Raw genomic sequence first — 26699 nt, 5'->3', positions numbered from 1 at the left:
GGAAGGGGGCAGGGAGAGGGGAATCATGGTTGGGAAAAGGGGAAGGGAGAGGGGAGGGAGCAGGAAGCACCAGAGAGACATTCTGTAATGATCAATAAACCAATTGTTTGGAATCAAATGACCTTGCCTGGTGTCTCAGGGCTGGGTGTGTCTGCACCCGCATCACCTGTTCCATACCTCAGCCTACAAAGAGGACTCCTAAACTCTCCGTCAGAATCAGATTTAGTATCACAGGCATATGTTGTGAAATTTGTTAACTTTACGGTAGCAGCACAATGATAAATAAATAGAGATACAAAAAGTTACATCGTGTTAATATGACCTTTAAATAGTTAAGTTAGACTAAGTAGTGCAAAATTAGAGAAGTAAGGAAGTAGTGAGTTAGTGTCCATGGGTTCAATGTCCATCCCATCCCAGCAACACAAATTTACCTGTTGAAATTCAGTTGCTCCCTCCCCGTACTCAACCATGGCAGCACATTACAGGTTCTTCATCCCATATTGTGCCAACCGTGTAACCTACTCTAGAAACTGCCTGGAATTTCCCTCTATTTCTCTAAACTCCATGTACCTGTCTAAAAGACCCAAATGTATCTGCTTCCACCTCCACCGCCTGCGTGCATTCCACACACCCACCACTCTCTGCGTGAAAAACTTTCCCCTGACATCCCCTCAGTACCTATTTCCAAACAGCTTAAAACCATGCCCCCTTGTGTTAGCCATTTCAGCCCTGGGCATTCCACACACCCACCATTCTCTGTGTGAAAAACTTTCCCCTGACATCCCCTCAGTACCTATTTCCAAGCAGCTTAAAACCATGCCCCCTTGTGTTAGCCATTTCAGCCCTGGGCATTCCACACACCCACCATTCTCTGTGTGAAAAACTTTCCCCTGACATCCCCTCAGTACCTATTTCCAAACAGCTTAAAACCATGCCCCCTTGTGTTAGCCATTTCAGCCCTGGCTACCCACACGATCAATCCTCTGTCGCTCCAAGGAGAAAAGGCCAAGTTCACTCAACCTATTCTCATAAGGCAAAGCCAACGTAAAAGCAAAGGAGGGCATAGAACAGAGCAAAAATTAGTGGGAAGTTGGAGGGTTTTTCAAAACCAACAGAAGGCAACTTAAAAAATCATAAGGAAAAAATGGAATACGTAAGTAAGCTAGCCAGTAATATCAAAGAGGATGCCAGAAGTTTCCTCAGATACATAAAGTGTAAAAGAGAGGCGAGAGTAGATATCAGAATGCTGGTGAGAAAGTAACGGGCACGAGAAAATGGCAGATGATCTGAGTAAGCCTTTTGCATCGGTCTTCACTGCGGACACCAGTTGCATGCCACAAGTTCGAGAGTGTCAGGGGGCAGAAGTTACTGGGCGGGGGGGGGGGGGTTCATGGGAAACTGAGAGGTCTGAAGGAAGGTAGGTAGTCACCTGGACCAGATGGTGTACACTCCAGGTTCTGAAAGGTGGCTGAAGAGATTGTGGAGGCTTTAGTAATGATCTTTCAGGGATCAGTGGATCCTGGCGTGGCATGGTTCCAGAGGAATGAAAAATTGCGACTGTCATTCCACTCTTCAAGAAGGGAGAGAGGCGTAAGACAGGAGATTATTGGCCAGTTAATCTGACCTCAGTGGTTGACAAGATGTTGGAAGCAGTTGTTAAGGATGTGTTTTTGGAGTACTTGGAGGTACGTGCTAAGATAGGCCATGGTCTCCTCCAGGGAAAATCTTGGCTGACAAATCTGTTGGAAATCTTTGAAGAAGTAGCAAGCATGGTAGACAAAGGGGAGTTAGTTGACGTTGTGCACTTTGATTTTTCAAAAGGCCTTTGACAAGATGCCACACACAAATTTCGCATTTCCCCCTCCCCCCACTACTTTCACATCTCTTAGTATCTTCCCTTTCAGTTAGTCCTGATGAAGGGTCTCGGCCCGAAACGTCGACAGCGCTTCTCCCTATAGATGCTGCCTGGCCTGCTGTGTTCCACCAGCATTTTGTGTGTGTTGCCACACACAAAGCTGTTTAACAAGCTACAAACCCGTGGTGTTGTAGGGAAGATTCTAGAATGAGTAAAGCATTGGCTGATTGGCAGGAGGCAAAGAGTTGGAATAAAGGGAGCCTTTTCTGGCTGTTTGCCTGTGACTGGTGGTGTTCCACTGGAGTCGGTATTGAGACCGATTATTTTTACATTATGTCAGTGATTTGGATTATGAAATTGAAGGCTTTGTGGCCAAGTTTACAGGCAATACAAAAACAGGTGGGGCTGTAGTTTGGAGGAAGTAGAAAGGCTAGAGAAGGATTTAAACAGATTAGGAGAATGGACAAAGATTTGGCAGATGGAATACAGTGTCAGGAAGTGTACGGGCATGCACTTTGGTAGAGGAAATAAAAGCACAGATTGTTTTCTAAATGAAGGGTAAAATTCAAAATCCTGAGGTGCAAAGGGACTTGGGAGTCCTTGCACAGGATTCCTGAAAGGTTAATTTGCAGTTTGAATTGGTGGTGAGGAAGGCAAATGCAATTCGAGAGGACTAGAATTTAAAAGCAAGAATGTAACATTGAGGTTTTATAAGACACCAGTAAGGCTTCATTTGGAGTATTGTGGGCAGTTTTGGGCCCCTTTTTTAAGAAAGGATGTGCTGACATTGGAAAGGGTTCAAAGGAGGTTCACAGAAATGATTCCGGGTTTGAAAAGACTGTCGTATGAGGAGTATTTGATGGCTCTGGGCCTGTACTCACTGAAATTCAAAAGAATGAGGGGTGACCTCATTGAAACCTATCAAATTGAGTGGATGTGGAGAGGATGTTTCTGCCAGTGGGAAAGGGCGCAACCTCAGAATAGAAGAACTCAATGTGGAGTAATTTCTTAAACCGGAGTGGCGAATCTGTGGGATTTGTTGCCCCAGGCGGCTGTGGAGACCAAATCATTTAAGGAGGAGGTTGATAGATTCTTGGTTAGTCAGGGCACGAAGATATGGGGAGAAGGCAGGAGATTGGGGCTGTGAGAAAGTGGGTCAACCATGATGAAATGACAGATTGAACTCGATGGGCCAAATGGCCTAATTCTGTTCCAAGATCTTATGCTCTAATTACCTTGTCGATTCTCATCAGCATATTTGTCATGTTTATAGTTTCTGTTCTTTCCTTGCAAAACATCAAATAAAGATGACGTTTACCTTACTTTGTCACATCGAAACATGCAGTGACATGCATTGTTTTCATCAAGTCAGATCAGTCTTCGCGTGCTGATGTAGTTCACTAACCCGAACCCGTATGGGAGGAAACCTGTGTACGGGCAAGCAGACAGCGGTGGGAATCGGACCCTGATTGCCGGTGCTATAAAGTGATTGCGCCACCGATTTAGTGTTTTTGTCTGCTGCTTTTCAACATAATTTGCATTGTTAGGGGCATTAGCAAAGTTAAATAAACATGTCTGAAGGTTGTTAAAACCATGTATTCTGATAAAGAACAAAAAGTCCCGAAAGTATAATTGGGAAGAGGTGATCTAAACTGGGGCCTTTTTGTCTGCTGTGCAGGGTTAAGGGGCAGGTGATTACTAGAGATTGTAAAGATCATGAAGATTTATAGCTATGTTATCCTCCTCAATTCATGGGCGAGTTGTGAGAGTAGAAATTCACAGTATCACAGGTCATTACGACAAGCTTGTGTGAATTCAGGCTTGAGTACAGTATTTCCTGCTAAAAAATCATTGTTGAGATAGGATCCAGAAACTGTTAGGAAGATTAAAAGTTTTCAAAAAGGAATATCCAAGGATGTAGGTTGGTGCATCACTGGGGTTTTAGACTAGATGGCTGATGAAGATAAACAGCATGTGATTCTCGTTTTCTTTAGCTTTATCAAGGATTTGTGTTATCAGGGATTTGTTTTAGCATTCAACTTTATTTTGCATTAGCGATCAGTGTGATTTAGACGCCAATCCCAGTGTACACATACTGTGGACTTTATCACTTGCCTGTTTCCTGTTGATTTTTACATACCCGATTACAGGGAACGTTAGCATTTACACCTAGAAGAGGAAAGGAGAGTACTGCATTTCTCCCTTCTGCTTTTAAAAGCTTTCAGAAAGAGGGACTTGCGTTTGCATGGCACCGTGTGAAACATCACGTTGCAGTGCAGTCCAATGGAGTTTTACATCAGCAAGACTAGGGAGAGGAGGGGTTCCCATCTTTTTATATGCCATGGACCCATGCTATGAACTGAGGGAGAACACCTGAGTTAGAGGAATGAGTGTTAAAGTGGTGGAGGAGGACTGCTTGCCAGCGATGTTGGCACCTGTCTAATCCATCTATCACTAGGTTGGCTAGATCACACCAGCCATCATCTCTTCCCTTCTCCCGAATTCGTCTCGGAGAGCAGCATCATTATCACCTCGCAGCAAGCACCTTCCTGGTGGAACTCAGGCTACGTGCACACTACACAGGATAAATCTGTAACCGAAACCTTTTCTCTTCGCTTTTACCCTCCGTCCACACTAAAATGGTGTTTTCCTCCCCGGAAACCGGAGATTTTCAGAAACCCTCTCCAGGGTGTGTAATTTTGAAAACACCGCTTGGCCAGAGCAGTGTGGACGGGGTAACCGGAGAAATCTAAAAACACTGTCATGCCGTGCTGGAACAGATGGTGACGGCAGCGCGCCATTTCATTGTTTTCCTGAACGCAGCCTAACAATTTCAGAACAGACGGCAACGAGACTGAAGCCAGAAGAGTTAGAAATGTACTCACCAAATACTTTGACCCATAACTTTGCCCTGTTTTCTGTCCTTGCTTGTAGGAAGGTGGTTTACCTATTTATGCAAGTACTTCTCTGACAATAGATGTGTAACAGCCTAATGTAACATTGTATGGAAATACAAGACAATACTGATGCAGACATGCTTTATACGTTTAACAAGATGCTTTATTAATGCAACAGAGTTAGTCAGTTTTTCAATGTTCGTCGTCAGCTGGGTCAATCTGTCTGTGAACTCCTTGTCAGTCGCCTCCATATGCTCCAGTATTTGTGTTTTTTTTTTACTTTTAAGTGCTCCTGCGTGAGATCCAACAGCTGTCCGTCATTTAGGTTTTTCTAGCACACTTTCACGGCGAGATTCGACACCAAACATGTCACTTGTTTTCGGTAGATCTGTCCTGCGCACGCGCAGTAGGAGGAGATTCGCCAAAATATCCGTTTTAATGTGGACAGAGATATTTTTAAAAATGCACGTAGTGTGGATGCCTATCGTTTTTATGCAAAACTGGCGTTTTCAAAATTATCCGGCCTAGTGTGGACGTAGCCTCAGTGGCTTGAACGAAGAATGTGCAGTCAGCAGTTCATCTGATTGAACAGTCTGCTAGAAAAGTCTTAACCCAAACGTTGACTGTCCATTTCCCTCAGCAGGTGCTGTCTGAACTTTTGTTACTCGAGATTCCAGCCGCTGCGCTATTTTCTATCTTCATTATTCCCCTCTTTTAGGTAAAGTGTGGCACTTAAATTTTGCATTTGTGCTTCTTTTGGAGTCAGACCTCAGTGCAGGAATCTAGCTCAGTGCAAGGCTGGTGTATCTTGGATGAAAAGAAAGATTGAAACCCAATCCACTCTTTCCCATTGTCACGAACTCTGCGGGGAAGAGCGCAGTAGTTTCTGGCTCCCTGGCTGATGTTTGTCCCTCAGTCGGCAGTTTTTGTCAGAGCCTGCCATTGTTCACGTATGTCCGAGGTTTGCGGTGGCTGTAGAATCTGGCACGCTGCCTCTTTGTAGATGGTTTTATGCGAATTGAACTAAATCACTTCCAATCTTTATTTAAACATTCTGTCATATTGTGCTGCTGTTCCCTAAAGGCTTGTAACTGCTGTGAGATGAATGACTTCCTTGTCACCGCACAATACCAGATCTGTAGTACTTCAACTCCACCCATGCTGATCTGGAAAACCATGTCCTGTATATTCAGCAGATTCGGCCTCTACGGCTGCCGATTTTCTTTGGTTATTGAGATTCGGCACGGAGCAGGCCAATCTGGCTTTCTGAACCTCGCCTCCCAGAGACCCCCTGATTTAACCCTAGCTTAATCACAGGACCTCTTAGCCTACCAACCGCTTCGCCCTTGGACTGTGGGAGGAAACCCACAGGGAGAACAGGCAGCGAAGGGAATTGAACCCACGTTGCTGGTTCTGTAAAGCGTTGTGCTGACCACCACGCTACCGAGCTGCCCCTTCTTGTTGCCCAGTCGACAAAGTGGCTAATGTCTCCAATGATCCCTTTCCCTAGTTTACCTCTTCTCAGCACTCAGTGTACAATGCTCATGTTGAGGGCATGTGGCCTCACTTGCAGGCTGCCGTCAGCTCATCCTGCGTGTGATAACAAAATCTGAATCTGCCCCTTTCTAGTTCTTCTGTTCTCCCTCAAGCTGGTTCTACTGCTTCATTTATTGAGTAGGATCCTGTCTCTCTGCTTCCGTTCTCCTGTTCTCTATTATAAGGAGTGACCCTCCTTTTCTCCCCACATCTTTTCAACTTAGTTCCTTCTCTTCACTCACCCATCATTGAAATGTTCGCACATCCTATGCATTTACTTTCAAGGATTCATGTACTTGTAAATAATAAGTAATTTGAAGTAGCAGCAGGAGTCGTCATCTGACCCCTCAAGCCTGCTCTACATTCAATAAGATCATGGCTGATCTGACTATGGACTCATCTCCACCCACCTGCCTTTTCCCCATCCCCCTTAATTCCCCTACTGTGCAAAGATCTATACAACCTTGTCTTAAGTAGATTTACTGAGCCGGCCTCCACGGCTTCATTAGGCAGAGAATTCCACAGGTTCACCACTCTCTGGGAAAAGCAGTTCCTCCTCATCTCCATCCTAAATTTACTCCCCCGAATCTTGAGGGTACGTACCCTAGTTCTAGTCTCACCTACCAGTGGAAACAATTTTTCTGCCTCTATCTTATCTATCCCTTTCATGATTTTACATGTTTCTCATCCTTCTGAATTCCCGAGAGTACAGACCAGGCAACTCAATCTCTCCTCATGGTCAATACCCTCGTCTCTGGAATCAACCTGGTGAACTTCCTCTGTACTGCCTCCAAAGCCAGTATATCCTTCGACAAAGACGGGGACCAGAACCAAACACAGTACCCCAGGGGCAGCCTCACCAGTACCCTGTACAGTTGCAGCATAACCTCCCTGCTCTTAAATTCAATCCCTCTAGCAATGAAGGCCAACATTCCCTTTGTCTTCTTGACAGCCTGCTGCACCTGCAAACCAACCTTTTGTGATTCACGCACAAACTCGTTAAGCAATTTCTCCCCTTGTGTCCCCTCCTCCCTCCCTTTCTCCCAGGGTCCACTCTCCTCGTATCAGATTCCTTCCTCTCCAGCCCTTCACCCATCTCCTGCTTACCCCCTCCTCCCACTCCCCACCTTTTATTCTGATGTCCTCCCCCTGCCTTCTCAGTCCCGATGAAGGGTCTCAGTCTGAAACGTCGACTGTTCATTCATTTCCATGGATGCTGCCCGACCGGCTGAGTTCCTCCAGCATTGTGTGTGTGTCGCTCTGGATTTCTAGCGTCCATTTCTTTCCTTCCCTTTCTGTATTTACAGTTTGTTGCCTTTGCACACTGCTTGTCTGTCCTGCTGGGGGCAGCCTTTCACTGAATGCCCATATGGAAGCAAATCTTACGGTTGTATATGGTGACATATGTGTACTTTGAGAATAAATCGACTTCATACTTCTCGTCCTGCTCAACCACTTTAGTCCCCATCGATGCCTTCATCAGCTCCAACTTAACATTCTCACCTTGTGTCTCGATCCCCTCACAACCTCACCCAAGTCCCTTCTCTGGTCTTATCACCTCATAACTTGATCCATAAGAATATCTTCAACTGTGGCCTCCTTTCCAACCAGTTGTCTGGCTACCAAGCTCTAAAGCTTCCTCTCTCATCTCGTCTCCCACCTACACTGGCTCTGAGAAGTTATCCCGTATCTCATAACATCAGCCATTCTTTTGGTTGGTTTCTCCTCGTCTCCTTTAGATTAACTTTTTTGTAAATGTGTGACATTTGTGGGTAAAACTCTGTAGTTGGCATTTGCATTTTGACAATTGCAGCAAACCACGTAACCCTGAATTGTTATCCACCTGCCATGCAAATGACTTAAAACCTGTTCAAAGTAAATTTATTATCACCATATACAACCTTGAGATTCGTCTCCTTACAGAAAAAGTACTTTGAACTTTAAAAACAAAACTCCAAGGACTTGTGTGTCTGCACGTAGTGGCTGCTTTATTAGGTAGAGTGGAAACGGCTGTCGTCCTGACATGCTGTGCGTTCAGAGATGCTCTTCTGCACACCACCGTTGTAACGTGTGGTTATCTGAGTGACTGTCACCTTCCTGTCAGCGCGAGCCAGTCTGGCCATTTTCCTCTGACCTATTCTTTTCATGATTTCTTTCTGGGTTCAAATTTAAGAATACACAGGTTAGAGCAGAAGATGATTTTAAAGCAGTTCCCTAACTTGTGGTATTGCAGCGATGTGCTACACACAGCGCTGAAATAACGACACGCAGTCGGTAAGTCGTTTCGAGACTAGTTTATTCAAACTTCGCGGCGCTGGCATTTAATCCCTAGCGCCCGCCCTCTACGGGCGGAAATGACGTCAGAGGTGCATTACCAAAGTCTCCCCCCGCGCGCTGGCTATTTGTGAGCCAGTTCGCCTGCGCAGAAAGTGGGTCGCCACAGTATTGAATATGTGACTTGCACTGTACCTGTAGAATGTGAGGTTTTACAGCAAGGATCAAGAGGTTCTAAATTGAAGAAAGGCTTTGTTTAATTAGTACTTTTATATCTAAACAGTTCTGACATGTTTTGTGTTTGTGAAATGAGTTGCTTAAAACTGTTTGAATTCAGGAATTTTCATTATCTCTAACAAATCCAAGTAGTGTTGTAGTTAGAATTTGTTACTATTGACCAATATCATGCCGCTTTTTTCTACATTCTGACTCGGGAATGCACACAGAGAAAGAAACGCAGTTGTTCTCAGCAGCACAATGGTTAAGCAATTTTCCTGTCAGATTTTCTGTCGTGTGCTTTGGTAAAGAGACCACATTTTGAATGCAGCAACTTGTGCCTAAGGGTCAGAAACAGGTACTGGACCCTCCAAGCCCACTGGGGTGGTAGAGAAAGCACCCAGCACTGGTATTTAAGTTGTGAGAGCTCTTATTCTTTAGCCAGTAAGTGCTGGAGATATTGGTGGGCATAGTCCCGGTGGAACTCTGTGATCTTGTCCATTGAGTCTTTGAGGGTAATATTCTCAAAGGGATGGTCGACTAACGGACACAGAAATGTTGGCATCTGTTGCTACACACTTGCTTGGTCACTCTTAGAATGAAGATAGGACACAGAACAGTAGTGCACAGTGTGAACCCTTTGCAGGAAGGGAGTTCAAAGTACCATGTACAACCTTGAGGTTTATTTTCTTGCAGACAGCCACAACAGAGTCCCCGGAAAAAAAACCCCACACCACAAAGACGAGCACACATCCAATGTGTAAAAAAAGAAAGAGCAAGTTGTGCAAACACAGACATACACACACACAGTGTTTTCTCTCACAGAGCTGCCGCTCACTGGATTTTTTTTCTGGTTTCGCACCATGCTCTGTAAACTCTAGAGACTGTTGTGTGTGAAAATCCCAGGAGATCAGCAGTTTCTGAGATACTCAAACCACCCCATCTGGCACCACAATCATTCCACCGTCAAAGTCACTCAGATCACATTTCTTCCCCGTTCTGATGTTCGGTCTGAACAACAACTGAACCTCCTGACCGTGTCTGCGTGCTCTTATGCATCGGAGGATAAGATATTTGCATTAATGAGATGTACAGGCTGTGCCTAATGGAATGGCCAGTGAGTGTAAGCTTGTGGGTGATCCAGGTTGTGATTGACCCTGACTATTAGTGAGCCTCAGCTCTGGTGTTTTCCGTCAGTGTATCCTGCCGTGCTATCAGGATGGAGTCATGTACTCTGCTTGATATTCCAATCTGCTGAAGCCCTGTAATTGCGTAATTTGCAAGAAGTTAATTCTGTGATCTGTACCGTTTTGTAACCTCTTTGTTTCGACCTTCAGTACACCGTATGGCCCCAGGCCTTCGCGACGGCCGGACAGTTGGCACGACCGTGATGGGGGACCCTCCAGTATCCAGGTCACTGTGAAGCCAAGTTCGGAGAGGAATGCAAGTAACAGTGCCAGTAATCGCAGGGGCTGGTTTAAAATCACTGTAAGTGTCTACATTGGGAGCTGTTCTGTTCTATATTTAAAACATCTTTATGGGCCGAAGGGCCTGTACTGTGCTGTTATGTTATACGTATCTGCAAATGCTCAAATTCAAACATAGCTTTATTTTGCTGGCCTCCTTAAGACATGGAAATGATTAATGTGTCCATGAAAGAATTCCTTGGAGACCTTTCACACACATGCATCTGTTCTTCACTGTAAAATGAATCAAATAATGCCTGACTTTTCCAACTCCTAATTCAGTAAATATGAATGTCTTCCCTCCATTTTTTCAAGCTTCATTATGTGCCGTGTCATATAACGTGGTCGATCATGGTCTTTCCATGACCATGATTGTCCTTAACAAATTCTTCTACAGAAGTGGTTTGCCATTGCCGCCTTCCGGGCCGTGTCTTTACAAGACGGGTGACCCCAGCCATTATCCATACTCTTCAGAGATTGTCTGCCTGGCGTCAGTGGTCACATAACCAGGACTTGTGATCTGCACCGGCTGCTCATACGACCGTCCACCACCTGCTGCCACGGCTTCACCTCACCCTGATCGGGGGCTAAGCAGGAGCTATACCCTGCCCAAGGGTGACTTCCATGCTTGCAGGGGAAGGAGCACGTAGGAAGGAGACATATCCCCGCCCCGTTGCCAATAGTAACCATACCAAAAAAGCAGTTCAGCTGGTCCATCAGCAAGCAATCCTGAAAGGACTTGTACTCCTGGGCAATAACTTCTCCGTTTCGTCTCAGCCCCTTCATGAAGGAGATGGAGATGTAGGAGTGTGCACCAGGGGTTGCAGTCTGATGCCCTTGTGCACCCCAGTTCAATCTGTGCAAATATTTACTTTTCCTTTTTGCACACGTGGTGCCCATTATCGTTAATTCATTGGTCAACTAATCCGGAAATAATGGTCTAGAGATCCTAAGTGTGTGAGATTCTGCAGATGCTGGAAATCCAAAGCAACACACACAAAATGCTGGAGGAACTCAGCGGGTCAGGCAGCATCTATGGAAATGAATAAACAGTCGATGTTTTAGGCCGAGACCCTTCTGATCTGAAAAGGAAGAGAGAAGATGCTGGAATAAAAAGGTAGAGGAGGGAGGGGAAGGAGATTGGTGAAGCCAGGTGGGTGGGAAAGGCGAAGGGCTGGAGAGGAGGGAAGGAGGAGGGGCACCAGGGAGAGGTGGTAGGCAGGTGAGAAGAGGTAAGAGGCCAGAGTGCAGAATAGGAGAAGTGCAGAGCAATAGGGAACATTTTTTTATTGGAAAGAGAAATCGATGTTCATGCCATCAGGTTGGAGGCTGCCCAGACGGAATATGAGGTGCTGTCCTCCACCCTGAGGTGGCCTTGCTTTGGCACAAGAGGCAGCCATAGACTGACATGGCGGAATGGGAATTGGCCACCAGGGAGTTCCGCAGATGGAGCGGAGGTGCTCGGCGAAGCGGTCTCTCAATTTACGACACTTGTTACCAATGTAGAAGAGACCAGAGTCAAACCCCAGCAGATTTCCTGGTGAAGTCTAAAGAAGATGTCTCAACCCCTCAGAGGGGCAGTTTGAAACTTACAAGCTGCCCTTAAAAGGATGCCATACGTTCCATTACAAGTACTCTGTGGTCTCCTCATGACATGAAGGATGTGCAGGCTTTGGAGGGGGTGCAAAGCAGGTTTATTGGGGTATAGCCTGCATTAAAGGATATGAGTTATGAGGAGAGGTTTGAGAACTTGGATTGTTTCTCTGGAGGGGCAGGGGATGAGTGAAGTTTTTTGTCAGTAAGGGTGTAGATCCATAATTCACTGAAAGAGGATTCACAGGTAGATTTTGGCACATTGGCCTTCGTAAGTCAATGCTTAGCCCCCGATCAGGATCACGTGAAGCCATGGGAGCAGGTGGTGGATGGTCGCATGAGATGGGATGTTGCGTTGAAGATGCTGGTGAGGCCTGATTTGGAGTTTTGGGTATCGTGTGCAGTTTTGGTACCTTCAGGAAAGATTGATATTCTACAGAGAAAAATCTACAAGGATGTTGCCAGGACTGGGGGAACAGAGTTTGAAAGAAAGGTTGAATTCCAAGCACGAAGAAGCTTGAAAAAAGTATAGACAGGGTTAATCCAAGCAGGCTTTTTCCACTGAGTTTAGGTTAGTCCCATTTGCCTTCATTTGGCCATGTAGGGGGTGTGGTAGGGTAGATTTTTAATGCCAGCGATTAGGGTTGATTCCCACGGCTCTTCGTAAGGAGTTTGTACGTTCTCCCCATGACCGTGTGGGTTTCCTCCGGGTGCTCTGGTTTCCTCCCACAGTCCAAAGACGCATCGGATAGGACAGTGAGTTCTGGGTGTGTTATGTTGGCGCCAGAAGTACTTGTGGGCTGCCCTCAGCACATTATGAAGAACTTGTTTGTATGCTTCAATGTACAAATAAAGCTGGTCTTTCTTTCTGCTCCAGATTCCTTATGGAAAGAGTTTTGATACGACACATTTCACTATGTTTTGATGTACAAATAAATAAAACTCATCTTTCTCTCCTCAGATCCCCCATGGAAAGACATACGACAAGTCTTGGCTTCTGTCGACTTTGCAGGCCAGGTGCTCCGTTCCATTTACGCCTGTCCAGGTAGGGATGATGGCAACTTGTTCAGGAAATGCTGGATTGGCGTTAGATTTTTTAACTGCTATTGATTCAGTGTAACTGAACACTGTGGTAGGAATGAAACATTAAAACTTCTGCTTTTAAACATTAGTGATTCCTGGTGCCGCTGGCTGGGAACTCCGGCAGAATGTGATTCTGTACATGGATATTTCAGCCATCATTGGAAATGGTATCGCAGTAGGACAGCAAGGTAGTGTAGTGGTTAGCACGACGCTTTATGGTATAGGTGACCCGGGTTCAATTCCCACCGCTGTACGCTCTCCCCATGACCACATGGGTTTCCTCCCGCAGTCCGATTGGTCATTGTAAATCGTCCTATGGTGAGGCTCGGGTTAAATCAGAGGATTGCTGGCAGCACGGCTCAAGATGCATATTCCGCACTGTATAGTGTCTGAGTAAATAACTGAGTGATTTGAAACGGGTCAGAAAGTGCAATGCAGATGATGTCACGTCACCCGTTGTCCAGTGATAGATAGATAGATAGATACTTTATTCATCCCCATGGGGAAATTCAACTTTTTTCCAATGTCCCATACACTTGTTGTAGCAAAAACTATTTACATACAATACTTAACTCAGTAAAAAATATGATATGCATCTAAATCACTATCTCAAAAAGCATTAATAATAGCTTTTAAAAAGTTCTTAAGTCCTGGCGGTAGAATTGTAAAGCCTAATGGCATTGGGGAGTATTGACCTCTTCATCCTGTCTGAGGAGCATTGCATCGATAGTAACCTGTCGCTGAAACTGCTTCTCTGTCTCTGGATGGTGCTATGTAGAGGATGTTCAGAGTTATCCATAATTGACCGTAGCCTACTCAGCGCCCTTCGCTCAGCTACCGATGTTAAACTCTCCAGTACTTTGCCCACGACAGAGCCCGCCTTCCTTACCAGCTTATTAAGACGTGAGGCGTCCCTCTTCTTAATGCTTCCTCCCCAACACGCCACCACAAAGAAGAGGGCGCTCTCCACAACTGACCTATAGAACATCTTCAGCATCTCACTACAGACATTGAATGACGCCAACCTTCTAAGGAAGTACAGTCGACTCTGTGCCTTCCTGCACAAGGCATCTGTGTTGGCAGTCCAGTCTAGCTTCTCGTCTAACTGTACTCCCAGATACTTGTAGGTCTTAACCTGCTCCACACATTCTCCATTAATGATCACTGGCTCCATATGAGGCCTAGATCTCCTAAAGTCCACCACCATCTCCTTGGTCTTGGTGATATTGAGACGCAGGTAGTTTGAGTTGCACCATATCACAAAGTCCTGTATCAGTTTCCTATACTCCTCCTCCTGTCCATTCCTGACACACCCCACTATGGCCGTGTCATCAGCGAACTTCTGCACATGGCAGGACTCCGAGTTATATTGGAAGTCTGATGTGTACAGGGTGAACAGGACCGGAGAGAGTACGGTTCCCTGCGGCGCTCCTGTGCTGCTGACCACCGTGTCAGATCTACAGTCTCCCAACCGCACATACTGAGGTCTATCTGTCAAGTAGTCCACTATCCAATCCACCATGTGAGAGTCTACTCCCATCTCCGTTAGTTTGTGCCTTAAGATCTTGGGCTGGATGGTGTTAAAGGCACTAGAGAAGTCAAGGAATGTAATCCTCACAGCACAACTGACCCCATCTAGGTGAGAGAGTGATTTGTGCAGCAAATACGTGATAGCATCCTCCACTCCCACCTTCTCCTTATACACAAACTGAAGAGGATCCTGGGCGTGCCTGGTTTGTGGCCTCAGATTCTGTATTATCAGCCGCTCCATGGTCTTCATCACGTGCGACGTCAAGGCAACAGGTCTGAAGTCATTCAACTCCTTTGGTTGTGGTTTCTTCGGTACCGGGACAATACAGGATGTTTTCCACTGTCTGGGTACTCTTCTCTGCTCCAGGCTCATGTTGAAGATGCGCTGTAGTGGTTCTCCCAGCTCAGTCGCACAGGCCCTCAGTAATCGTGGGGAAACTCCATCCGGTCCAGCCGCCTTGCTGGTACAGATCTTCCTCAGTTGACCTTCCACCTGTGCAGCCGTAATCCTGGGCGTGGGCAAGGTCTCCTGTGAGTGGCTATTTTCCTGTGAGGGAAGTAAGCCTGGTGTGGATTTCTGCGGTGAGGATGAGATTGAGCTGTTGAACCTGTTGAAGAAGTTGTTCAGCTGGTTCGCTTTCTCCACATCTCCACTTATGTTCGCCCCCCGCTTTGCACCGCATCCGGTGATGATCTTCATCCCATCCCACACCTCCTTCATGCTTTTTTTCTGCAGCTTTTGTTCTAGCTTCCTCCTATACTGCTCCTTTGCCCCCCTTATCTGTACTCTGAGTTCCTTCTGAACTCTTTTAAGCTCCAACCGATCACCATCTTTAAAGGCCCTCTTCTGGTTTAGGAGGCCTTTGATGTGACTAGTGATCCAGGGCTTATTATTGGGATAGCAGCGAACAGTTCTAACAGGGACAACTGCATCCACACAAAAGTTAATATAGTCCATTGTGCATTCAGTGACCTCCTCAACGCCCCCACAGAGCCCCCCTTGCAGTACATCCCAGTTAGTAGTACCGAAGCAGTCTCTCAGGGCCTGTTCAGCTTCAGGAGTCCACTTTCTAAAAGAGCGTGTGGTAGTGGGATGCCTCATCACAATTGATTTATATCTGGGCTGTAACAAAACCAGGTTGTGATCAGCTTTCCCCAATGAAGGCAATGGGGATGCACTATATGCCTCCTCTACGTTTGCATACAGTAGGTCAATAGTCCTATTACCCCTGGTGTAGCAATCCACGTACTGGGAGAAAGCAGGTAGTGTCTTGTCCAAAGTCACATGGTTGAAGTCCCCTGTAATTATCACCAGTGCCTCAGGGTGCTGTGTCTGAAGCCTAGCAACAGCGGAGCTGATGATGTCACACGCTACCGTTGCGTCGGCACGCGGCGGGACATACACATTCACCACAATGACGCTTGCGAATTCTCGAGGCAGGTAATATGGCCTCATACTCACGGCGATCAGCTCAATATCTCTTTCACAAACGGAGATCTTTGTACTCACATGACGGGAAACCTGTGGCAGAGAGTTTTTAAAAACGCAAAAGCCATTACATTGGGACACCTCGCTCAGTCCAGATCCAGCGGTACAGACAAGCGTCACAAACTGGGCTCTTCCTTGGTCGCTAGTGGATGACCCTGACGTCTTCTGTGCCGTGTCCTGTCCGCGGAGCGTTGCAGTGCCGCCTCCCTGGCCGTCGGATCTCTCCGTAGAGCTCGTCCGCCGGAGCTGACTTTGCATGCTTGACCAGGCATGTCCCTCTCTCAGGCCGCCGGCTACCCTCACCTGGGTGGACAAACAGCTACTTGTGAGGGCTGAGTGTCTAGTGGGGACCGAAGGTGACATGACAGGCCCCTTCACCAGATGCACTACCTCTCCCTGGACACCCCATAAACCCCAATATCAGCCATTGACTTGTCAACTAATTCATCCGGAAATGAGCTATTTAAATTGCTCAATATGAAATTAGGATAACCTTTGAGATATATTGAACCTTCGTGCTTATGCAAGGAACAGTTGGCATGGATGTTGCACCCTAGTGTCTGGATACATGGCCCAGGGCAGTACAACCCGGAGAGCCCCTGCAGCAGACTCCCACCCTCCCCCCACACAGCAGATGAACGGCAGAGACCGATACACCTTGGCACCAGCACTGGACTCAACGAGGGACTGCAGCTCCAGATTTTCCCTCAGGCTTTACTCCCGAAGCCTTCCCCACGAGCGGGTACGGCCGCAAGGCATCTGAGGCTTGAGATCAGAGATTTCCTTCTCCTAGATGAGCTGCCAGCCACAGCTGATGAGCCCCGTCTGTCCGAAGCGACAGGATTTAAGGCGACAGAAACCCTCTCCCCATCAGTGGAAACGGTTCCACCGGGATTAGCAGCTGAGCCAGACGTGAAGGCCGGGAGCTGGACTGGGTTGTCAGAGGCTGTTCGAGACGCACGCCATTGAGAGCTTATCCCCATTACCAGCACTAACACACCCCCTACCCCGGCTATAACAATGGTAAGGACCTAGTCAGGAGCAATAAAAGCTAACTGTAGAAACACAAAATGCTGGCAGAACTCAGCAGGCCAGACAGCATCTATGGGAGGAGGTAGTGACGACGTTTCAGGCCGAAACCCTTCATCAGGAGTGGGAGATCTCCCGAGCTGATGAGATCGGAAATGGTTTGGGAGACAATGGACTGGTGCTCCCTAGTGGGGTCATGGTCCAGGGGTAGATAAGAGGAGGTGTCAGCGAGTTGTCGTTGTGCCTCCCCTATGTACAGGTCGGTGCGCCAGACGACAACAGCACCCCCCTTATCAGCGGGTTTGATGGTAAGGTTGGGATTGTTGCGGAGGGAATGGAGAGCAGAGCGTTCAGAGCGGGTAAGGTTGGAATTGGAGCAAGGGGTGGTGAAGTCGAGACGGTTAATGTCGCGACGGCAATTAGAGATGAACAGATCCAGGGCGGGGAGTCCATGAGGAGGAGGAGGGTTGGAGACGGGGAGAACGGGTCATCGGTGGGGCTGGGAGAGTCCCTACCGAAGAAGTGGGCTCGAAGACGGAGCCGGCAGAAGAAGAGCTCCACGTCCTGGCGCACGCGGAACTCACTGAGGTGAGGGCGAAGGGGGACAAAGGTGAGGCCCTTACTGAGGACAGAGCGCTCAGACTCAGAGAGAGGAAGGTCGGAGGGGATGGTGAAGACCCGGCAGGGTTGAGAGCTCCGGTCCGAGGGGGTGGGAGGCTGGTGGAGTCAGCGGGAAAGGGGTGGGGGTAGGAGGAAGCTGAAGCCCCCGAGGGTCCGGGAACCGGTGATTGAACCTCAGGCTCGGAAAGATCAGATGGCAGCGTGGTGGTGGGGGAGGGGGGAGAGGGCAGGCGTGGAGGTCCAGCTCGGGGGTCAAGGCTGGGATCCAGGGTGGTGGTGGGGGGAGGGGGGAGGGGGCAGGCGTGGAGGTCCAGCTCGGAGGTCAAGGCTGGGATCCAGGGTGGTGGTGGGGGGAGGGGGGAGAGGGCAGGCGTGGAGGTCCAGCTCGGGGGGTCAAGGCTGGGATCCAGCGTGCTGGTGGGGGAAGGGGGGAGGGGGCAGGCGTGGAGGTCCAGCTCGGGGGGTCAAGGCTGGGATCCAGCGTGCTGGTGGGGGAAGGGGGGAGGGGGCAGGCGTGGAGGTCCAGCTCGGGGGGTCAAGGCTGGGATCCAGCGTGCTGGTGGGGGGAGGGGGGAGAGGGCAGGCGTGGAGGTCCAGCTCGGAGGTCAAGGCTGGGATCCAGGGTGCTGGTGGGGTGAGGGGGGAGGGGGCAGGCGTGGAGGTCCAGCTCGGGGGTCAAGGCTGGGATCCAACGTGGTGGTGGGGGAAGGGGGGAGAGGGCAGGCGTGGAGGTCCAGCTCGGGGGTCAAGGCTGGGATCCAGTGTGCTGGTGGGGTGAGGGGGGGAGAGGGCAGGCGTGGAGGTCCAGCTCGGGGGTCAAGGCTGGGATCCAACGTGGTGGTGGGGGAAGGGGGGAGAGGGCAGGCGTGGAGGTCCAGCTCGGAGGTCAAGGCTGGGATCCAACGTGGTGGTGGGGGAAGGGGGGAGAGGGCAGGCGTGGAGGTCCAGCTCGGAGGTCAAGGCTGGGATCCAGCGTGGTGGTGGGGGAAGGGGGGAGAGGGCAGGCGTGGAGGTCCAGCTCGGGGGTCAAGGCTGGGATCCAACGTGGTGGTGGGGGAAGGGGGGAGAGGGCAGGCGTGGAGGTCCAGCTCGGAGGTCAAGGCTGGGATCCAACGTGGTGGTGGGGGAAGGGGGGAGAGGGCAGGCGTGGAGGTCCAGCTCGGGGGTCAAGGCTGGGATCCAGCGTGGTGCTGGTGGGGGAAGGGGGGAGAGGGCAGGCGTGGAGGTCCAGCTCGGAGGTCAAGGCTGGGATCCAGCGTGCTGGTGGGGGAAGGGGGGAGAGGGCAGGCGTGGAGGTCCAGCTCGGAGGTCAAGGCTGGGATCCAGCGTGGTGCTGGTGGGGGAAGGGGGGAGGGGACAGGCGTGGAGGTCCAGCTCGGGGGTCAAGGCTGGGATCCAGCGTGCTGGTGGGGGTAGGGGAGAGGGCAGGCGTGGAGGTCCAGCTCGGGGGTCAAGGCTGGGATCCAGCGTGGTGGTGGGGGAAGGGGGGAGAGGGCAGGCGTGGAGGTCCAGCTCGGAGGTCAAGGCTGGGATCCAGCGTGGTGGTGGGGGAAGGGGGGAGATGGCAGGCGTGGAGGTCCAGCTCGGAGGTCAAGGCTGGGATCCAGCGTGGTGCTGGTGGGGGAAGGGGGGAGAGGGCAGGCGTGGAGGTCCAGCTCGGGGGTCAAGGCTGGGATCCAGCGTGCTGGTGGGGGAGGGGGGAGAGGGCAGGCGTGGAGGTCCAGCTCAGAGGTCAAGGCTGGGATCCAGCGTGGTGGTGGGGGGAAGGAGGGAGAGATGGCAGGCGTGGAGGTCCAGCTCGGAGGTCAAGGCTGGGATCCAGCGTGGTGGTGGGGGGAAGGGGGAGATGGCAGGCGTGGAGGTCCAGCTCGGAGGTCAAGGCTGGGATCCAGCGTGGTGGTGGGGGGAGGGGGGGGCAGGCGTGGAGGTCCAGCTCGGAGGTCAAGGCCGGAGTCTCTGAGGGGGTGTCCATGGCTGTAGGAACCCGCGTTGGTGGTACTGGAGTCAGGGTTCGGAGTCTGTCCAGTGCCATGATTGGCAGCAGGGGTCGCGATCCGAGATTCATGTGTGTTGGCGTTGGAGCCGACGGGCTCTGGGGTCCGCAGATGGGCGACTTTGCGGTGTTTGACGGATGAAACAAAGTCAAAAAAACGACGATTGCACGCATGAATCGGACGAAGGATGAAATAGCGGGTGGGTCCACGACACACGGCGAAGAAGGTGTCCCGGAGGTGCGGGAGGTACGAGGAAAGGGAGGCCAGGTATCTCCTCATCGCAGAGATGGACGCTCTCACAGCCCGGCGGGAGGCAGAGTCAATTACCTGTGAGTACCTGTGATCCTCCGAAGGTCCAAATCGGGAGGCTTGGAAACGAATCCTGAAGCCCGTTGGAGTCAGTTGGTTGCGGAGACACGCACCAAGGAAGGATATGTGACTATAATACCGGGTCTGGGTTAGCGTGTGGTCCAGAAGTTTCAGGGCCGAAGAAATAGTAGGTTGGGAGCAGAGAGAGAGGCTCTCACTGAACTCCCGTCGGAGAGAAGATCTGAACTCCTTCAGTGTAGGCACCACTGGAAGAGGTTTGGCAGTAGTAAATTCAAAGGCAACACGAGTGAATCTGCAGATGCTGGAAATAAATAAAAACACAAAATGCTGGCAGAACTCAGCAGGCCAGACAGCATCTATGGGAGGAGGTAGTGACGACGTTTTGGGCCGAAACCCTTCATCAGGAGGGTGAACCCACATGAATCAAGGCTTCTCAACAGCTTTAACGTAGGCTTGCTTTAGTAAGGCAAAAACATTGTTATCTTAATGAAAATCAGGTTTAATATTACGAGCTTGTGTTGTTTAATGGCAGCAGTACAGTGCAATACATGAAAAACTCTAAGTTGCAATAGGAAATATACAGTGGATTCCAGTTAATCGGGACAACTCTTAAAGAACAAGAACTAATCAATAAAGTAGCCAGGATTCTCTTTGTTTCCTTGGGATGCAGTGTTGCTTGACTGGGGCAGGGGACTGTTACCAAGCAGGTTATATCTAGCAGCAGCAGCAGCAGGCAGGTTTTAGTCACTGCCGTGTGTTTGGGTTCAAAAAGCAGTGGTTTTTGTCGCTGGTAGTTGGCGAGAAATAAACAGCAAGGCAATTCCGAACTGTTTGCTCACTTCCGGCATTCGGGCTGAGAGACGCCAGAAAATGAAACTATTTCACCACCTCAAGGCAGGAACTCTGAAGAATTTAAGGTGTAGAGAATCACCTTGACTATTACAATGAAAGTGAAAATTTGCAAGATGCATTTGTTGAAAGTATTGTATGAAGGCAGTCCATTATCTGCACAAATCTTGTTCATTTAGAGTCAATCAAAAGAACAGGGCAGTATACACTGGATGATAACTATTAGGACCCAATACACAGCTTTATGGTACTGTAGTACTGTTAGTAGTGTTCTAATGTGTTCTGTTTCATTTAAACACATAATCTGTTTCTCAGTTTGTCTTTTTACACACCTTTTTAACTGTTTCCATGAAACTTCGGCTAATTGGAGCAGTCACTTAATTGGGCCGAAATGTACTGGTCCGGATGTGTCCCAATCAACTGGCATCCCCTGTATTTAATGAATTAAATAAAATTACTGCTGTTCAGAAATCTGATAGCAGAGGGGGAATTATATTATTATAACACTGATAGCTGGCATGCACTGCCTCAAACTCTGATGGACGTAGATCGATGGCCTTTGGCAAAGCAACGGAGTGGAAATTGTAAGGAGTCCACTTTGGGCCAGGTACTTCTGTCATTTAGGACTCGCTGTGTGGGATGGATTGAATTGCATTATTTCTCAGTGGTAATTTTTGTGTTTGACAGTTCCATTATGATGGTAACCGGGCGTTGTTCTATGTGGAAGATTTTGCAACAGCAAGTGCTTTGAGGCAAATATCCAGGAAGATTACTGGCAAAGATTCTTACCGGGTAACTGGCTTTATGTGTTTCTCACAACAACAATATCTCAAAGTACATCTCTGTCACCGTGTGACAGAGAGCTGGGGTACCAAAGACTTTTGCACAGTACTGTATTTGTCGACATGGAGCGGAGAGCGAGTTTGTAAATCTGGCAGGAGCAAATGATGTGGGGATTGGTGAAGGTGGAGCGCCATGGGAGGGGTGTGAGACAGGTGGCAGAGAAGGAGAGTCAGGGGCGGGTGCAGACACACCCAGCCCTGAGACACCAGGCAACATCATTTGATTCCAAACAACTGGTTTATTAATCATTACAGAATGTCTCTCTGGTGCTTCTCGCTCCCTCCCCTCTCCCTTCCCCTTTTCCCAACCATGATTCCCCTCTCCCTGCCCTCTTCCCACTCTCAGCCCATAATAGAGACCATAAGACATCACAGCAGAATTAGGCCATTTGGCCCATCAAGTCTGCTCTGGCATTTAATCATGGCTGATCCTTCTCCCCGTAACCTTTGATTCCATGTCCAATCAAGAACCTATCAAGCTGTGCCTTAAATACACCCAACAACCTGGCCTCCATAAATTCACCACCCTCTGGCTAAAGAAATTCTCCGCATCTCTGTTTTAAAAAGAAGCCTCTCTATCCTGAGGCTGTGTCATCTTGTCCTGGACTCTCCCACATGGAAAACGTCCTTTCCACATCCACTCTGTCTGTGTCCTCTGGTCCTGGACTCTCCCACATGGAAAACGTCCTTTCCACATCTCTTGGCCTTTCAACGAGAATCAGGTTTATCAACGATCAGAGATGTCAAGATTAGTTAATTAATTTTTTATTTTTTGTGACTCTGGGCCATTAGCCAATGGAGTTCAGCAGAATGAGGGGGGATCTCATTGAAATCTGTTGAATGTGGAGAGGATGTTTCCTATAGTGGGAGAGTCTAGCACCAGAGGGCACAGATAGAGTGGATGTGGAGAGGATGTTTCCTATAGTGGGAGAGTCTAGCACCAGAGGGCACAGACAGAGTGGATGTGGAGAGGATGTTTCCTATGGGGGGGGGGGGGGTCTAGGACCAGAGGACACAGATAGAGTGGATGTGGAGAGGATGTTTCCTATACTGGGGGAGTCTAGGACCAGAGGACACAGATAGAGTGGATGTGGAGAGGATGTTTCCTATAGTGGGGGAGTCTAGGACCAGAGGACACAGATAGAGTGGATGTGGAGAGGATGTTTCCTATAGTGGGGGAGTCTAGGACCAGAGGACACAGATAGAGTGGATGTGGAGAGGATGTTTCCTATAGTGGGGGAGTCTAGGACCAGAGGACACAGATAGAGTGGATGTGGAGAGGATGTTTCTTATAGTGGGGGAGTCTAGGACCAGAGGGCACAGATAGAGTGGACGTGGAGAGGATGTTTCTTATAGTGGGGGAGTCTAGGACCAGAGGGCACAGATAGAGTGGATGTGGAGAGGATGTTTCCTATAGTGGGGGAGTCTAGGACCAGAGGACACAGATAGAGTGGATGTGGAGAGGATGTTTCCTATAGTGGGGGAGTCTGGGACCAGAGGACACAGATAGAGTGGATGTGGAGAGGATGTTTCCTATAGTGGGGGAGTCTAGGACCAGAGGACACAGATAGAGTGGATGTGGAGAGGATGTTTCCTATAGTGGGGGAGTCTAGGACCAGAGGACACAGATAGAGTGGATGTGGAGAGGATGTTTCCTATAGTGGGGGAGTCTAGGACCAGAGGGCACAGATAGAGTGGATGTGGAGAGGATGTTTCCTATAGTGGGGGAGTCTAGGACCAGAGGACACAGATAGAGTGGATGTGGAGAGGATGTTTCCTATAGTGGGGGGAGTCTAGGACCAGAGGGCACAGATAGAGTGGATGTGGAGTGGATGTTTCCTATAGTGGGGGGAGTCTAGGACCAGAGGACACAGATAGAGTGGATGTGGAGTGGATGTTTCCTATAGTGGGGAGAGTCTAGGACCAGAGGACACAGATAGAGTGGATGTGGAGAGGATGTTTCCTATAGTGGGGGAGTCTAGGACCAGAGGACACAGATAGAGTGGATGTGGAGAGGATGTTCCCTATAGTGGGGGAGTCTAGGACCAGAGGGCACAGATAAAGTGGATGTAGAGAGGATGTTTCCTGTAGGGGAGTCTTCGACCAGAGGACACAGAAATATAACCATATAACAATTACAGCACAGAAATAGGCCATCTCGGCCCTTCTAGTCCGTGCCGAACGCTTACTCTCACCTAGTCCCACTGACCCGCACTCAGCCTATAACCCTCCATTCCTTTCCTGTCCGTATACCTATCCAATTTTACTTTAAATGACAGTACCGAACCTGCCTTTACCACTTCTACTGGAAGCTCATTCCACACAGCTACCACTCTCTGAGTAAAGAAATTCCCCCTCGTGTTACCCTTAAACTTTTGCCCCCTAACTCTCAACTCGTCCTCTTGTTTGAATCTCCCCTACTCTCAATGGAAAAAGCCTATCCTCGTCAACTCTATCTATTCCCCCTCATAATTTTAAATACCTCTATCTAGTCCCCCCTCAACCTTCTACGCTCCAAAGAATATAGACCTAACTTGTTCAACCTTTCCCTGTAACATAGGTGCTGAAACCCAGGTAACATTCTAGTAAATCTTCTCTGTACTCTCTCTATTTTGTTGACATCTTTCCTATAATTCGGTGACCAGAACTGTACACAATACTTCAAATTCAGTCTTACCAATGCCTTGTACAATTTTAATATTACATCCCAACTCCTATACTCAATGCTCTGATTTATAAAGGCCAACATACCAAAAGCTTTCTTCACCACTCTATCCACATGAGATTCCACCTTCAGGGAACTATGCACCATTATTCCTAGATCACTCTGTTCTACTGCATTCCTCAATGCCCTACCATTTACCATGTATGTCCTATTTGGATTATTCTTACCAAAATGTAGCACCTCACACTTAGCAGCATTAAACTCCATCTGCCATCGCTCAGCCCACTCTTCTAACTGGCCTAAATCTCTCTGCAAGCTTTGAAAACCTACTTCATTATCCACAACGCCACCTACCTTAGTATCATCTGCATACTTACTAATCCAATTTACCAACCCATCATCCAGATCATTAATGTATATGACAAACAACATTGGACCCAGTACAGATCCCTGAGGCACACTAGTCACCAGCCTCCAACCTGACAAACAGTTATCCACCACTACTCTCTGGCATCTCCCATCCAGCCACTGTTGAATCCATTTTACTACTTCAATATTAATACCTAACGATTGAACCTTCCTAATTAACCTTCCGTGCGGAACCTTGTCAAAGGCCTTACTGAAGTCCATATAGACAACATCCACTGCTTTACCCATATCAACTTTCCTCGTAACCTCTTCAAAAAATTCAATATTTGTCAACATGACCTTCCACGCACAAATTGATGTTGATTGTTCCTAATCAGACCTTGTCTATCCAGATAATTATATATACCATCTCTAAGAATACTTCCCATTAATTTACCCACCACTGACGTCAAACTGACAGGCCTATAATTGCTAGGTTTACTCTTAGAACCCTTTTTAAACAGTGGAACCACATGAACAATACGCCAATCCTCTGGCACCATCCCCGCTTCTAATGACATCTGAAATATTTCTGTTAGACCCCCTGCTATTTCCACGCTAACTTCCCTCAAGGTCCTAGGGAATATCCTGTCAGGACCTGGAGATTTATCCACTTTTATATTCCTTAAAAGCGCCAGTACGTCCTCCTCTTTAATCGTCATAGTTTCCATAACTTCCCTACTTGTTTCCCTTACCTTACACAATTCAATATCCTTTTCCTTAGTGAAGATGGAGTGGATGTGGAGAGTATGTTTCCTGTAGGGGAGTCTCGGACCAGAGGACACAGAGTGGATGTGGAGAGGATGTTTCCTATAGTGAGGGAGTCTTGGACCAGAGGACACAGATAGACTGGATGTGGAGGGGATGTTTCCTATAGTGGGGGAGTCCAGGACCAGAGGACACAGATAGAGTGGATGTGGAGAGGATGTTTCCTATAGTGGGGGAGTCTAGGACCAGAGGACACAGATAGAGTGGATGTGGAGAGGATGTTTCCTATAGTGGGGAGTCTAGGACCAGAGGGCACAGATAGAGTGGATGTGGAGAGGATGTTTCCTATAGTGGGGGAGTCTAGGACCAGAGGACACAGATAGAGTGGATGTGGAGAGGATGTTTCCTATAGTGGGGAGTCTTGGAACAGAGGACACAGATAGAGTGGATGTGGAGAGGATGTTTCCTATAGTGGGGAGTCTAGGACCAGAGGGCACAGATAGAGTGGATGTGGAGAGGATGTTTCCTATAGTGGGGGAGTCTAGGACCAGAGGACACAGATAGAGTGGATGTGGAGAGGATGTTTCCTATAGTGGGGGAGTCTAGGACCAGAGGACACAGATAGAGTGGATGTAGAGAGGATGTTTCCTATAGTGGGGGGAGTCTAGGACCAGAGGACACAGATAGAGTGGATGTGGAGAGGATGTTTCCTATAGTGGGGGAGTCTAGGACCAGAGGACACAGATAGAGTGGATGTAGAGAGGATGTTTCCTATAGTGGGGGGAGTCTAGGACCAGAGGACACAGATAGAGTGGATGTGGAGAGGATGTTTCCTATTGTGGGGGGAGTCTAGGACCAGAGGGTGGTGACTCTGTGGAATTCTTTGCCACAGATTACTCTGGAGGCTGAGTTATTGGGTGTGTCAAAGGCAAAGATTCATGGTTTCTTGATTAATCATGGTGTCAAAGGTTACAGGGAGATGGCAGGAGAATGGGGTTGAGAGGGTAATATATCAGCCATGATACAATTGTGGGATGGACTCAATGGGCAGAGTAACCTAATTCTGCTCCTCTGTCTTATCCCATAGTTGTGAACGATGCCATATAAATGCAAATGAAACTTGGTCTCAGATTGTAAAAATGGTGCGTTTATCTTCTTTTACAGGTTGCGATCCTGGTAGACCAGTCAAACCCACCCTCTTCCATTTCAAATCAGCTCAAGGTAGAAGAAATAGAGCACATAAAGGTAAGAGAATTTATAGGTGACTGAGGAGCCCTTGGGACGGGCTTGCTGGAGATTAGAATTTATAGGTGA

At 48.5% G+C, this 26699-nt stretch overlaps 1 protein-coding gene across 1 annotated transcript in view; it reads left to right on the top strand.

Moving 5' to 3' along the window:
- nxf1b (nuclear RNA export factor 1b) overlaps positions 1-26699 on the top strand; it is a 93614-nt gene that overhangs the window by 21554 nt on the left and 45361 nt on the right. The window contains exons 3-6 of the mRNA XM_073031561.1: positions 10116-10266; positions 12799-12882; positions 21450-21554; positions 26550-26630. Coding sequence (XP_072887662.1) covers positions 10116-10266; positions 12799-12882; positions 21450-21554; positions 26550-26630 — 421 coding nt within the window. The remainder of the gene's footprint in view (positions 1-10115; positions 10267-12798; positions 12883-21449; positions 21555-26549; positions 26631-26699) is intronic.

This window comes from Hemitrygon akajei, chromosome 28, assembly GCF_048418815.1.
Source record: "Hemitrygon akajei chromosome 28, sHemAka1.3, whole genome shotgun sequence".
Lineage (NCBI taxonomy): Eukaryota > Metazoa > Chordata > Chondrichthyes > Myliobatiformes > Dasyatidae > Hemitrygon > Hemitrygon akajei.
The sequence above is the reverse complement of the archived record's forward strand: the minus strand, read 5'-3'. Positions and strand labels throughout refer to the sequence as shown.